This window comes from Anabrus simplex, chromosome 1 (genome assembly GCF_040414725.1).
Source record: "Anabrus simplex isolate iqAnaSimp1 chromosome 1, ASM4041472v1, whole genome shotgun sequence".
Taxonomy (NCBI): domain Eukaryota; kingdom Metazoa; phylum Arthropoda; class Insecta; order Orthoptera; family Tettigoniidae; genus Anabrus; species Anabrus simplex.
This window is the reverse complement of record NC_090265.1, coordinates 1,569,202,047-1,569,218,801: the sequence shown is the minus strand read 5'-3', so window position 1 is coordinate 1,569,218,801 and position 16,755 is coordinate 1,569,202,047. Positions and strand designations below refer to the sequence as shown.

Here is a 16,755-nt window from a genome sequence, read left to right as displayed (position 1 = left end):
ATGTGTTCAGATGTGGAAATAGTTTTAAAATACTTTTATTGTGATGTGATTGTAAACCATACGATAAATAATAATTTACTTGATATATTGTACATCGTCTGCCTGCTTCCTCCAGCAAGTCAGTACTTGTTCTCCATCAGAGATTAGAGGTGAGTCTCATAAATAATTTTTCTCCTTTTTAATTTATTTTCTGTGTGTTTATTCATTCCTAATTCTGGCTATCATTTCCAGATTTACTTCTTTGCCTGAGGTCCTAAGTGAACTTTAAGGCATCATTGACAAGAAGATCATAACCATATATTTTGTTATTATATGTAATTTAATGTTATAATTATTCCTGCAACAATTCCTTGATCTGTTATACATATGTTGTGTTTTCTTTTCCTCCTTTTAATGCTATTTGTTTGGGGCGTCAACCCTTGTGGATCTTTTTCCCCTACTGGCACCATTTTGTATGAACCTGCATGTTATTGGAATGGCAGAAGTGTGGAGTGTTGTCTGTGAAGAAAGGAACATTAAGGACGACGCAGACACCCAGTCACCAGGCCAGGGATATTAATCATTACAATTAAAAACCCCTGACCCGGCCGGGAATCGAACCGCGGGGCTGGACTACATATGTTTTAGTTATCACATAATCTGTTAATTTTATTTGGCTGAAGATGGCCACTAAGTGGCTGAAACCAGTCCCAAGACTTGTGCATCACATCTAAGCCACCAGGTTTTGAGCTTGCCAGAAAAATTTGGTGTACTCTAAACCGAATCAGAACTAATTGTGGCAGATTGCAGACTCCCTTTATAAATGGAAGAAAATTCCATCTCCCGAGTTTAGTTGTGGTGTTGAAAGACAAACTGTTCAGCATAGTGTCCAAGAATGCCCTCTAACAGCCTTCTCAGGAGATCCAGCCGAGTTCCTGATGGCTACTCAAAATGGTGTTAATTGTATCAGAGATACCAATCTGACATTCTGACTTAATGTGTTCAGACGTGGAAATAGTTTTAAAATACTTTTATTGTGATGTGATTATAAACCATACGATAAATAATAATTTACTTGATATATTGTATTGAAAAGGTCAGTTGTCAATTTATTCTTATAATTGCACTTCAGTACGGAAGAAAAATGAAATTTATAGTTTATAATTATGCTTCCCTTCCTCAAAAGTGAAATTTAAATGTAGCCATCATTGTGATCTTGTAGCACTTAAATTCACATGTTTTTAAGAGGAGCCGTGTTTCAAAAGAGTGGTAGGCCTAATTACATCTTTATTTCTTTCAGGTGCGAAGGTGGCTCCTGCTGCAGCAACTATGAGTCGTGAAGAATCATATTTAGAAAAGCTGAGAAGTGTTCCTGAATTGGCTAGTCTGACTGGGTCACTATTCCGTAGTTCTGAGCCTGTTGAGTTGACGGAGAGTGAGACAGAGTATGTTGTGCGGTGTATCAAGCATTCGTTCCCACATCATCTTGTATTACAGGTACTGTATTTTAATTACATATGTTAAATTATTCTTTTCCGAGAGAGAAAGAAAGAGAGAGTGAGTGTGTGTGTGTGCCCACTTGTAACCAAGTTGGCCAAATCATAGGTAAACCAATATAGAAGTTTGAACATATTTTGTATTAAAGCAAGTGGCTGAAGTTTGTTACGGTGCAATCGTTGCAATTCAATACTGATAGAGTTTGGTAGTATTGCTGGTGAAAGCTGTACGCATAGGTTGTGATATACACTAATATTTATGAAAATTGAAAAGCCATCAATAGCTCGATAGCTGCAGTCGCTTAAGTGCGGCCAGTATCCAGTATTCGGGAGATAGTAGGTTCGAACCCCACTGTCGCCAGCCCTGAAGATGGTTTTCCGTGGTTTTCCATTTTCACACTAGGCAAATGCTGGGGCTGTACTTAATTAAGTCCACGGCCGCTTCCTTCCCTGTCCCATCGTTGCCATAAAACCTATCTTTGTCGGTGCGACGTAAACCAAGTAGCAAAAAAAAAAAAAAGGAAAAACAACACGTGAAAATTCGCAATGAATGGAATGTGCCAGGGTGAGTATCTGACAGTTGAGGCGCTGGCCTTTTGACCCCAACATGGCAGGTTCAATCCTGGCTTGGTCCGATGGTATTTGAAGGTGCTCAGATAAGTCAGCATCGTGTCTGTAGATTTACTGGCACGTAAAAGAACTCCTGCAGGACAAAATTACAGCATCTCCGAAAACTGTAAAAGTATTAATGGGACATAAAGCTATAACATTATTATAAATGTAATGCAGTTGGATCAGAGAAATAAGGGAGAATCTGTAGGAAATTGGCCTTACAGCAGAAGACACCGTAGGTAAGATAAAAATGCACAAATAATCCAGGACACAAACTTCCGCTTCACACTTGCCAGAAAGAAACAACATGAATATTTTCAACACCAAAAAGCATGAAGATTAGAACATATGAAAAAGTACTGGAAGGACCTTATGCCCCAAACAGTCCCTTCGAAGAGACTTTGATAATGGACTGACTAAAATGATCCTTTGAAGTCATAAATGTGAAGGAAGAAGAAATGCAAAGCAGGTTATGGCTACCGAGTGGCTAGAATTCTAGAGAGATTTTGCATTCTTGGTCACAGAAGTTCTCTCTGGACTTTTATGTTAGACATATACTGTAAATAGAAGGCTATTGAGGATCCCAGAAAATGAAGTGTCAGAGTCAACGGGCTGTAAACCTTTCTCCAAGAGTCACTATGCTCTGTTGTGCTATAAAATGTTGCGGCATAAACAAACAGCAGAGTGCAAAGGACAACAAAGGTCTATCTATGAAGGTCTATCTTCCTACTGCGACATTGCTGCATGCATGGGACAATGCCACAACAGTGATACAAGTGTGGAAACTGACGACGAAAGAGAACCAGATGCATAAAAATCCAACAGTATATCACAGTGCAGTGATGACACCATGTGGTGATAGTCATCTCATGCAGATGGCAGTGACAGATCACACAGCTTCATCACAAGCATTAGCACAATGTCGAAGAACTGTAACACGTGTTGCATTGTCAGCTTTCACTGTTCAGTGACATTTGCAGTTGCCTTAGCCGAACTTACGTTGCATGTGGCCATCCTGTTTTTAAGCGTGTATACAATATTGTATGATATCCTGCCTCATCAAAGATGCTGGAAGTGTCGTCCTACCTGGGTTATACAGGCATTGTATCTGGTAAACATATTCTGGCTGATGCAATAGAGTTCTGCCACTGTTATGTTTCTGATTTCGTTCTTAATGTTTCCTTTCAGTTCCTCTAATGTGCGAGGATTTGTTCAATACACTTTCTTTTTTCAGTTTGCCCCCACAAGTAAAAATCACACACTGTTATATATGGAGAACAAGGCGGAAATAGACCGGCACTGATCACTTTGTCTGCAAACACTTCCAAGATTGTAAGAAGGGAATCTGCTGCTGTATGAGCAGGGGCTGAATCTTGTTGAAACCACCCACGTGATTTTTCTTCTTCCGTTAACTTGTGGAAGTACGGCGTCAAAAACTCATCTTGGCACCTCTCTGCATTTACCGACGTCTCAAAAAAAAAAGAAATTGGCCCAATTATTCATCTTGCACTAACAGCACACCAAATACCAGTCTTCCTATCATAATGAGGGACTTCATAAACACCATTAGGATTTTCTGCTCACCAGCAGCCAGAGTTATGACAATCATTGAGATGTAACAAGCCTCGTCCGAAAAGAACACTGGCTGTGGGTCGATTAAATGATCATTCAGTGATGCAAGATACCACTCACAATATCTCACTCTTGTGGCTGGATCAGCAGGTTTTAAACAGTGGGCCGATGCAAACCTGTACTTTTTGATCTCTAAAAGCTTTGCTCAGTAGTGAGCCGAAGAATCCGAAACCCCTACTTGTGATGCTAACTTTTTGAGTGATTTATTCAGTGACTTTTCGAGATTCGCACTAATGTCATCTAGCTTTTCCTCTGTATAACTGTTCATGTGCGAGCATGTTATTATTGAGCCCCGAGCCGGTAGTTTCAAATTTATTTACAATTACGGGAATCTGTGCTTACAAAGGTGGTAGTTAACCAGGAAATTGCTGAACAAATGCATCGCCTACCCCTGAAGTAGACTTGTACTTAAAATAACTTTTACATATGAAAATAAGGTGTTGCAGTGATAACTGTTGCACCATGTTAACAGCTGAGATTCAGACTGGCGACTTATGCTCGCGAGGTCGAACACGTGCACGTTACTTTCAAGGTCAAGAACTATGTGCATGCCTCTAATACTGCAGCTTATGTATCGGACAGTAAAAATGCCACTTGAAGGGTCTTAGTTTATGTGGGAGACCCTGTAGTGTTTTCAGTCAAATCCTGTTTTAATTTGGACTACGAATTGCATTAGACGATGTTGTGGACGTTTTGTAAGTACGAACATTTGACGAAACATGTTCAGTCTTCAAGTAGAGCTGTCGAAATGCTCTGTATCTCCGTACAATTATTGTGGCCACTCTCCGCTATATAATTTCCGCGATTCTCTTTGCCGATCGCTTATACAGTACAGTACTTGCTCTAATTATCGCAGTGACAGGGCGTAAACACCAAGATCCATAAATATGCCATAGTCGTTTTTCGTGAGATACAGTTTATTGAAAAACGCTTGATAGAGGATTTAGCATGGATGGGACTGAAATTTCTGGACGGTTGATCCGGGAAATCGTTTCTTTGAGGAACGGATAGTGCAGGATTTTTACAGTTTGTTTTAATTACGATGCTTGCTTGACCAAGTAATTTGAACGCATGATCCTGGAAAACATAGGTTCCGGAAACGGATAATCGAGGTTCCACTGTACTTACCAAATATCTTGCCTCAACATCGCTTGTGAAATTTATCTCAAATTCCCATTTGAAATTATTTATGTGATTCTTTCTTGCACCCCACCGGTTGGTAACGTACTCACTACATATATACTGTATATATTTAAGTAAAGGTGTTTTTACTATTGAAACTATCTTTCCTTTAATTACGCACATTGATACCACGCTTTACATCCCGGATCCCTGTGGGCTTGTTTTCCACTGCGTACCCCTGTTATAATAAGTGTTTCATTATTATTATTATTATTATTATTATTATTATTATTATTATTATTATTATTATTATTATTGATCTTAAACCTGTTGTCTGTTATCAAACTCAGACTTCACCCAAAAGACTGTAACAAGTGTGTTTTCTCAGCACAGAAATACTCCGACATAGTTTCATTGAACAGCAGGTTACACCAGACACGCCATATAAGCTTGTCTAATTTGAGCTTGATCGGTCTAATAGTTTTTATGTGAAAGAAAGAAAGGCAGACAAACATTCAGGTTTATATATAGCGAAACCTTATAAGTGCATAACTCATTAAGACATTTTCTCGCTAAGTACGTTGTAAATTCAAAATTCCAATTTTCATCATATTAAATGTATATTAAAATACCTCACTTATTGCGTCACGATTTTTCACTATTATTGTTTAGTACGATCTCCACTGTGAACCATGTGACCTTGCCGCGGTGGGGAGGCTTGCGTGTCCCAATGATGCAGATAGCCGAGCCGCAGGTGCAACCATATCGGATGGGTATCTGTTGAGAGACCAGACTAACGAATGGTTCATCGAAAGGGGGGTAGCAGCCTTTCGATAGTTGCAAGGGCGGCAGTCTAGATGATTGACTGATACGGCCTTGTAATAATACTCAACATGGCTTAGCTGTGTTGATACTGCTACACGGCTGAAAGCAACGGGAAACTACAGCCGTAACTAACTCCCGAGGACATGCAGCTCTCTCTGTATGAATGATGTACTGATGATGGCTTCCTCCCGGGTAAAATATTCCGGAGGTAAACTAGTCCCCCATTCGGATCTCCGGGTGGGGACTACACGAGAGGGGGCGATCATCAGGAAGATGGATACTGACATTCTGCGAGTCGGAGCGTGGAATGTTAGAAGTTTGAATCGTTGTGGTAGGTTAGAGAACCTGAAAAGGGAGATAGATAGGCTAAAGTTAGATGTAGTTGGTATAAATGAATTACGTTGGCAGGAAGAACAAGATTTTTGGTCAGGCGACTACCGAATTATCAACACAAAATCAAACAGGGGAAATGCAGGAGTTGGTTTAATAATGAATAAGAAAATAGGGCAGCGGGTAAGCTACTACGACCAGCATAGTGAAAGAATTATTGTCGTCAAGATAGACACCAAACCAATGCCCACCACAATAGTGCAGGTCTATATGCCTACTAGTTCAGCGGATGATGAAGAAATCGAAAGAATATATGAGGAGATAGAAGATTTAATACAATATGTAAAAGGTGACGAGAATCTAATTGTGATGGGAGACTGGAATGCAGTGGTAGGCCGAGGAAGAGAAGGTAATACAGTAGGAGAATTTGGATTGGGACAAAGGAACGAAAGAGGAAGTCGGCTAGTTGAATTCTGCACTGATCATAATTTAGTCCTTGCCAATACTTGGTTCAAACACCACAAACGACGGCTGTATACGTGGACAAGACCTGGAGACACCGGGAGGTATCAAATAGACTTCATTATGATTAGGCAGAGATTCAGAAACCAGGTGTTGGATTGCAAAACTTTCCCAGGAGCAGACGTGGACTCTGACCATAACTTGTTGGTCATGAAATGCCACCTGAAGTTGAGGAAATTGAAGAAAGGAAAGAATGCAAAAAGATGGGATCTAGACAAGTTGAAAGAAAAGAGTGTGAGGGATTGTTTCAAGGAACATGTTGCACAAGGACTAAATGAAAAGGCTGAAGGAAACACTATAGAGGAAGAGTGGAGAGTCATGAAGAATGCAGTCAGTAGGGCTGCTGAAGAAATTTTAGGAAGGAAGAAAAGATCAACTAAGAATCAGTGGATAACTCAGGAGATACTAGACCTGATTGATGAACGACGAAAATACAAGAATGCTAGAAATGAAGAGGGCAGAAAAGAATACAGGCGATTAAAGAATCAAGTGGATAGAAAGTGCAAGGTAGCTAAGGATGAATGGCTGAAGGAGAAGTGCAAAGATGTCGAAGGCTGTATGGTCCTGGGTAAGGTAGATGCTGCATACAGGAAAATCAAGGAAACCTTTGGAGAAAGGAAATCTAGGTGTATGAATATTAAGAGCTCAGATGGAAAGCCACTTCTAGGGAAAGAAGACAAAGCAGAAAGATGGCAGGAGCATATCCAACAGTTGTATCAAGGTAAAGATGTAAATAATTTGGTTCTGGAACATGAAGAGGCTGTTGATGCTGATGAAATGGGAGACCCAATTTTGAGGTCAGAGTTTGACAGAGTTGTGAGTGACCTCAATAGGAACAAGGCACTTGGAATTGATGACATTCCCTCAGAATTACTGACTGCCTTAGGAGAAACCAGCATGGCAAGGTTATTTCATTTAGTGTGTAAGATGTATGAGACAGGAGAAGTCCCATCCGATTTTCGAAAGAATGTTGTTATACCTATTCCCAAGAAAGCCGGTGCTGACAGGTGTAAAAACTACCGCACCATTAGTTTAGTATCCCATGCCTGCAAAATTTTAACACGTATTATTTACAGAAGAATGGAAAAACAAGTAGAAGCTGAGTTGGGAGAAGATCAATTTGGCTTCAGAAGAAATGTAGGCACACGTGAAGCAATCCTGACTTTACGTCTGATCTTAGAGGATCGAATCAAGAAGGACAAGCCCACGTACATGGCATTCGTAGATCTAGAAAAGGCATTCGATAATGTTGATTGGCCCAAGCTATTTATGATTCTGAAGATGATAGGGATCAGATACCGAGAACGAAGAATTATCTACAATCTGTATAAAAATCAGTCTGCAGTGTTAAGAATCGAGATCTTTGAAAAAGAAGCAGCAGAAGGGAGTGAGGCAAGGCTGCAGTTTGTCCCCTCTCCTTTTCAATGTTTACATAGAACAGGCAGTAAAGGAAATCAAAGAGAAATTTGGAAATGGAATCACAGTCCAAGGAGAGGAAATCAAAACCTTGAGATTTGCCGATGATATTGTTATTTTATCTGAGACTGCAGAAGATCTAGGGAAGTTGCTGAATGGTATGGATGAAGTCTTGGGTAAGGAGTACAAGATGAAAATAAATAAGTCCAAAACAAAAGTAATGGAGTGCAGTCGAACGAAGGCAGGTGATGTAGGAAATATTAGATTAGGAAATGAAGTCCTAAAGGAAGTAGATGAATATTGTTACTTGGGTAGTAAAATAGTAAGGAGGACATAAAATGCAGACTAGCACAAGCAAGGAAGAGCTTTCTTAAGAAAAGAAATTTGCTCACTTCAAACATTGATATCGGAATTAGAAAGATGTTTTTGAAGACTTTTGTGTGGAGCGTGGCATTGTATGGAAGTGAAACATGGACGATAACTAGCTCAGAAAGAAAGAGAATAGAAGCTTTTGAAATGTAGTGTTACAGAAGAATGCTGAAGGTGAGATGGATAGATCGAATCACGAATGAAGAGATACTGAATCGAATTGGTGAGAGGAGATCGATTTGGCTAAATTTGACGAAAAGAAGAGATAGAATGATAGGACACATCTTAAGACACCCAGGACTTGTTCAGTTGGTTTTTGAAGGAAGTGTAGGTGGTAGGAACGGTAGGGGCAGACCATGGTATGAATATGACAAGCAGATTAGAGCAGATGTAGGATGCAATAGTTACGTAGAAATGAAAAGATTAGCGCAGGATAGAGTGGCATGGAGAGCTGCATCAAACCAGTCTATGGACTGATGACTCAAACAACAACAACGATCTCATTTTCCCTAGTCGTGAAAATGTTCTTGTTCATCGCTTGTGTATGGAATGTGGTTTTCCAACACAGATTAAACCCGTCACTATTGGAGGTAGGTCAAAGAATGTTACATGGTAACCGGGAAAGGCTTGCATTCCTGAAATTCACTGGGTAAATTGCACCTTTGGGTTGCAAGCTGTTAGCTTCAGGAAAGTTCAGTTTTAACAATAATAAGGAGCACTCAAATGACTATTAAGTTTTAGTGGATTTCACATTTTGCTTTACTCTGTCAGTGTGTTTATTTACATTTTACGATGTAGTAATGATTGCACACGTCATTGCACAGTGTGCAAAGAACACAGTCGTCCATTGGGTTGTGAAATATCTGTCTTGTGATATCCTAATATCGGTAATTTCTAAAAGGCCTTTTCTGAAATTTTTATTGAAAATGAGTTAAGTGTGGATTGGGGTTCCGTGATAATAAGACCCTCTTTCTGCCTATTGGAGTAGTCACAGGTCGCAATGATATTTTCATTCATTTCTAATAGGCCCTTTCTCAGCTGTAGAGGGGCACTTTAACAAGAAACCAGAACAACTTACGAACAGATGCCATCAGGTAGAGAAAAATAAAATGTCCAAGCAGCAAGTACTTTTTTGACATTCAGTTAGTTTAAGTAATATTCCCAAAGTAATATTATTAATCTAACCTTGTATTTTGTATTTAAGGTTATGTTTACTAAAACACAGGGAAAGCCAAAATAAGCCTAATACTTGAAAGTTTTGCAAGAAAAAAAATGTAGTATTGTTACTGTGTGCACATGTTCTCTTCCCCATTTGTGATATATGTTCTCATTTTGTTTTAGTTGTAACAAAAAATGCTTCAAGAAGATTCCTGGGAACTGCAGTTTCAGATTCTGTCACACTTTCCTTCTTTTACTACTAAGGATGGACATGGGACATTATTAGTAGTATTAGTGATGGTGAAAGCTCTGTTAGCAATGGTAAATTGCAGTTAGTGATGAGCTTTGGTATAATCAGTACTGTCAGTGTCTATCACTGTTACCCATTTATAATGAAATAACAAAAAGGAGAGAAGTCTGGTATCATCGTTGCCAGAATACAAATTTATCCTGGTTACAGACTCGGTAGCTAGTATCAGGTAACAGCAATAATAATAATAATAATAATAATAATAATAATTCAATGAGACCTTGGAAAGCGGCTGGGAATGAAGAGGCATCCGTGGTAATTATAAGGGCAACACAAGGAAAGTTAAACAAAAACCTCAATTTAATAAGCAGGGAATAACATGTATTTAGAATTAGCAAGAAATAATAATATTAACAAAGAGGACAAAGTTTCAAAGTCTATTCTGAATTATAAATACATGAATCAAGGTATAAGTGAGCTAATATTAAGATAAACCAGCCACATATAAAAGCCGTTATTAAACGACCTGTATGTTAAAAAGATATAAATGAAGGGACGATTAAATTTACACAAAATTACTTCCAGAGGAGTCAAATTACACTGAAAAGCCGAAGACAGTTCTTCAAAATACTGAACCCTATAATAAAGAAAGGGGAGGGAAATAAGATGGGTGTGCGATAAAAGGAATTGTCCTGCAAAGGAATCTTATCACTTCATTTCACATTACAAAATCAGCGTAAAGAATTAACTCGGAAAGTTACCAGCCTTAGGCCACCAGGAAGGTCGGCAGTTTTTGGCTGCTAAGACTTGCAAAGAACAAGCACCACCCTCACAGATAGTTTATGGGCACATTAATACTTAAAGGCAGCCCAAATGAACTGAAGAGTTGGAGCCTGAAGGGCTCTAGGAATCAAAGTCCAAACACAACCTTTTGATATTTTATAACTTCGCTCACCCAGTGTCACGATGTACCAGTCCATATGGTCAGGATAAAATAACACAGTGTACATACACGCGACGAAGCAAGAGCCCTCCACGCCACACCGGAGTCAAAAGTGGACTGGGGTGCAAGTGGAGTGGCTTGGTTTATATTGTGATACTGGAGGAAAGCACTAGAATATGTCAAAGAATAGAATCCTTTTGAGAACTAGCCGTGACGTCAGGGTGATGTACCAAGGATCTGAGAAGAGAAGTGGAGCGTTCACTTGATTGCTGGTGACTGATGATAGCAATTCAATGCATAGATGACAAGGTAATTGAAGTCAATTAGCATATTCTCTGGACATGGTAGGATGAGCCTCGGCATTGCTAGAATACAATTGGGGGGGTGGGTGACATTTGAAAGAAAAAAGTAAATAAGAAAAATATTTAAGATGGAGTCTTATCTAATGTGAAAGTAGGATTTTTGGGTTCATCTGTTTACTGGATATTGCGTAGCACTACTAGAAATGACAGGAATAATGTAATGGGGTCACGAATATAAATTTATTACTGAATTGCGATGTAAGGATGAACAACACTATCATAATATGAATCTCCGCACCGGAAAAGAAAAGAGGCAGTGCGCAAAATAAAGTTATTCACCTGAAGGGCGTTCAGTAATCTCAACTCATCACAGACTTCATCTGGCAATGAAGTATAATCAGAATCTGCCAATTAAATATCTTATCTTTCTGTCGGAATTGTCCTTCCTTATGGTCGATCACCTTCATCATATCATTTGAATAGATATCCTCTACGTAGTACAATTCTATCTTAGCATGTAATTAACCAGTCCCTAGGCTACATAATTAACACATGAGAAAAATATTTACATAAAAACACACAGCAATGAGAAAATTCTCCAGACTGGCTTTTCCTGGCATCAAGACAAGCAACGTTGAACATCAGCTCTATTTGAGCCCAAAGAAATAAAATAAAACACTTTATGTACAAATGGGGCCATTCCTGTAAGAAAAACATGGATATCAATTTCTTCTGCCCCCGACGAAAGTTTAAGGCAAGCTTGCGCACGCCAGCTCATCCTGGGAGTCATCTGGGTTCGAACAGAACTCCTTCTCACTGAGAGATACACATCTGAATATCCCTAGCTATCTGTTCCCTTGTACTGCTGCACATGGGAGATATATCTTAATTACCATCGAAGTTACACTGTCCTGCGATGGTTTCACTGCCGCCATTCTGTATTGCTTTTTAGGACGACTTCTGCGTCCTCAATCAGGATCTGATGTTAATTTCTCCCCATCACATCACATTTTCTCAAAAACCCTATATTACGTTTATTTCATAACATGCACTAATGCACTTCTTACGTTGTTAGGAGGAGTGTTGTTTAATTTAGATTTCCATATTCATTTCTTAATATATTTTATTAATTCGACGTCCTCCAGCCATCTCGTAGTCCTGTATTATCAGAGTGTAGAGCCGGTAATTAAGTACACCATAGCCGACAACACACGGTTGTGGCTGAGTGGCGTTATTCTCTTGTGTTTCATCCGCGACAGTCTGAGTTGTGTTTCACTTGCTAGTGAAAAGAGATTTTTGTCTTCATAAGCGTTGTACATGTGAGTGACGCACTATGTTAATATTTTTATTGAACTTGCATCTATCAACATGCCATGACATCTGCAAGAACAATCCAGATACATTCTGCTATACATGTGGACATTTCGTGCCAATGGGACAGCGGCGCAATATAACAGAGTTTGTGATCCTGTATAGAGCAGTTACAGCAATGGGTGAACGGTAAGCGAACTGCGCTGCCATTCGGTATTCCAGTGGTGTGGCAAGTACCCCCAGACCTCAGTACTCACTGCTACATCTGTTCTGTGAATGTGAATGGATTTAACCTTTACAGGCCGAATTTTGATAACCAGGCCAGGTGTTTTTTTTTTTTTTTTTTTTTTTTTTTTTTTAAGGAAGAATCACTTTCACAGATACATGTTTACTGGTACAATTAATGGAATGCTTATCATCTCCTTAGCCCTGCAGCTCAATACGGGGTCGGGAATGAAGTGACATTATATTTTACACCATATTTTTACGGCCGGATGCCCTTCCTGATGCAAACCTCAGTTGAGAATATAATGAATATGAAATGAATGATGGTGAATGAAACTGGGTAAGGAAGTAGAAGGAATCAGATGTGGGTTATGAATAGAAACTGTCTCGGCATTTGCTTGGGAGTACAAAAGGAAAACCACAAAAAAATATCTCAGGACAGCTGACGGTGGGTTTCGAACCCACTAGTCTCTGCTCGGTGATACTATTACTGAAATATAATAAAAAATTGTTGTTCCAAGAACTGGTATTATCAAACAAATAATTTGTCTGAGGAAGGGGTGACAATTCCGCATGAGATTCATCATTACTACTTTGTCTCGCACTTTCTTTTAGTTCAGTATTGTCACAAAGATATTCTCCATTTTCATTATCAAAATAGAGCACTCCAGAATCACTATTTATGAGGAAACATTCAATTTCTTCGTCAGCAAGAGATGAATGTATACTTCAAGACGCCATGATGGCTACACATAAGCGGGAAAAGTGTTCCACTCCAACAAAGCTGAAATAACACCAGATCGCTTTCGAAACACGCGAAATGGAGTTGTATATCTGCCATACAAAACTTCCTTGAGCATTTCCACGGAATCTCAAAGCATGACACTATATCGCGTACATTTGTAAGATCGGTGAAGTACACACTGCACCAAATCGTATATATACGGGTTTGGCAAACGAGGCACGGCGTTCAATAACGTATATATACGGCTTTGGCGAACGAGGCAAGGCGTTCAATAACGTATATATACGGGTTTGGCAGTGAATGGGTTAACAGCAGCAACAAACGTAACATTGTGTATCCAAGCAATATTCGATTTGCAATTTTATCCATTCCTCATGGCCCTGATATACCAGTACTACAGAACTTTTACAGGATTGTCCCTCTTCTGAATCTGACGCAGAAATGGCGGGCACTAACTCTGACGTGATTTCTCCCTTGAATGTGTTGAAAAAGAACCAAGACTGTTCAAGCAAAGTGCACTAAATGACTGTTCGAGATGTGGGCCTCACAAATGAATCTACCGAGTTACTCGGGTCTAGACTTCATGAAAGGAACATGTTGGCACCAGGGACGACGTACTATTGGTACAGACATCGCGAACAGGAATTTACACCCTTCTTTTGTGTGAGGGAGCCTTGGTTTACTGCAACAACATTCCGGAGGTTATCTTAAAACTAGGAGCACCACAGTATGACCCTAATTACTGGAGACTTTTCAGCGACGCCTCCAAGCGCAGTTTGAAGTGTGTCTTTCTTCACAATGAAAACAAACTTGCATCCATTCCCGTTGCTCATTCATTTTTATGCGAGAAACATATGGAAATCTTTAAATGCTGTTGTGTAAACTGAAGTACCAGGAACACAAGTGGGCAGGTGTGTGGTGATTTCAAAGTGATAGGTATTCTGTTAGGTTTACAAGGAGGTTACACAAAGCACCCCTCTGCTTTCTGTGTGAGTGGGACAGTCAAGCAAGGTTACATCGCTGGACTAAAAAAGAATGGCCACATAGACAATGAAATGTAGGGTCGAAAAACATAAAACAAGAAACTCTTGTTCAGAAGAGCAAAATACTGTTAACTCTGCTTTATATCAAACTAGGGCTTATGGAGCAATTCTTTAAGGCCCTAAACAATGAAGGTAAATGCTTCAGTACCTGTGTCATCGATTCCCAGGTATCATTAATTCCAAATATCAAGGAGAGTATTTTCACAGGTCCAGATATCAGAAAATTGAAGACGTTATGTGCGCTGCAGAGCAATTGACATGGACAGTATCTCGGAATGTGGTCAATAACTTTCTTGGAAACACAAAGGATTCAGACTACAAACAAATGGTGGATAGATTGCTTGTTTCTTTCCAAGATTTAGGCTGTAAAATGAGCTTGAAAGTGCACATGTTACATTCACATCTGGACTATTTCAATCAGAACCTAGGAATGCTGAGCGAAGAGCAAGGAGAAACATTCCATCAGGATTTACAGGAAATGGAACGCGGATATCAAGAGAAATGGAACAAAAACTTGCTGGCAGATTACTGCCGGTTACTAAAGAGAGAAGGCCCAACTCCTACTCACACACGAAAAGCAAGGCGAAGACGTTTCTTATACTAAGGTAGAACATTATAAAATTGAAACCGTAGACTTACTATTCTTAGTACGTTATGAGGCTTAATGCGTGGTAAATTTTGGTCCATTAGGTTGTGTTTTTCTACAGATCTGTTAACACAATACACTGCATATCTTTATATTATGTTCATAAGTTTACCAGTTTAAGACAGGAGTGTTCAGGTGGGTGAAAATAATAAAGAAGCATTCTTTACATATGATAATAGTATACTTGCATGCCACGTGCTACATATTTATTAAATTTTCATTTTAATTTTGCACAAAAACCTGATGTGATAGGGGAAAACTGACTTCAGTTCCGGAATCAACATGCCCGAAATGTAAAAGATCACCGTGTAAACTTCATGCACTGATCGGAAAGTTTGAATTTGCAGGTCATTGTTATCAGTTATGGCTACCATATTATTATTGAACACCAACGTTCGTAACTGGACTATTGAAAAGAAAAAAACAGTGTGTAATTGCAGGGGATCCATAGCTTTAACTTCAATACACACAGCAAGCATTTCCTGAGAGTCGGGATACCAGTTGCTATGGAATGGGAGTGGGCATCTTGGACATATTCTGAGTCATAGCCCTCGTTATGCTCAGGCGGCTAGGACTATACAATTCACCAGTGATCCATAACCCGTTAGAGGAGAGATCCTCACTTGGACTATGTGCAAGTAGGGTAGCATCCTGCTTCATGAATTTACCAGGCTCAGAACACTTTAAGCAAGCCTCGGACCTATGGGGGTATCGGAGTCCCACTCCCATTTGACAGGCGAGGGACTCCTTGGAAACAACTTGGCGAACGAAATGGAATTCGATGGGAATCTATCAATATTAATGGGGCTTATGGAAGAAAGAAAGTTGAACTGGCTGAGTCAGCAAAGAGGATGCATTTGGATGTGCTAGGAGTAAGTGATATTCGGGTAAGGGGAGATAACGAGGAAGAGGTAGGAAATTGTAAAATGTACTTGACGGGTGTTGGAAAGAGAAGGGCAGAGTCTGGGGTAGGGCTCTTTATCAGGAGTACCATTGCATGCAACATAGTTTCTGTTAGGCACGTAAATGAGCGAATGATGTTGGTAGATTTGGCAGTTGGAGGAATAAGGACTAGAATTGTGTCAATGTATTCACCATGTGAGGGTGCAGATGAGGATGAAGTGGACAAGTTTTATGGTCAGCGTCAACAGCAAGGATAGAATAGTGCTAATGGGTGATTTCAATGCGACAGTTGGGAATAGAACTGAAGGATACGAAAGGATGATTGGTAAATGTGGGGAAGATATGGAAGCTAATGGGAATGGGAAGCGTTTGCTGGACTTCTGTGCTAGTATTGGTTTAGCTATTACGAATACATTCTTCAAGCATAAGGCTATTCACCGCTACACATGGGAGGCTAGGGGTACCAGATCCATAATAGACTATATCTTAACAGACTTTGAATTCAGGAAATCTGTTAGGAATGTGCGAGTTTTCTGGGGATTTTTCGATGATACAGATCACTATCTGATCTGTAGTGAACTAAATATCTCTAGGCCTAGGGTAGAGAAAGTGAAATCTTTCTGCAAACGAATAAGGGTAGAAAATCTCCATGACAAGGAAATTAGACAGAAGTACATGGATATGATTAGTGAGAAGTTTTGAACAGTAGACAGTAAGCAGGTTCAGGATATAGAAAGAGAATGGGTGGCATACAGGGATGCTGTAGTAGAAACAGCAAGGGAATGCCTAGGAACAACTGTGTGTAAAGATGTGAAAAGGCGAACATCTTGGTGGAATGATGAAGCGAGAGCAGCTTGTAAACGTAAAAAAAAGGCTTATCAGAAATGGCCCCAAACGAAGGCCGAGGCTGACAGGGATTTGTACGT

General features: G+C 39.6%; 1 protein-coding gene across 1 annotated transcript in view; it reads left to right on the top strand.

Moving 5' to 3' along the window:
* The window catches only part of gammaCOP (coat protein (coatomer) gamma), a 513,985-nt gene that overhangs the window by 416,982 nt on the left and 80,248 nt on the right, over positions 1 to 16,755 (top strand). The window contains exon 12 of the mRNA XM_067138134.2: positions 1,280 to 1,476. Coding sequence (XP_066994235.1) covers positions 1,280 to 1,476 — 197 coding nt within the window. The remainder of the gene's footprint in view (positions 1 to 1,279; positions 1,477 to 16,755) is intronic.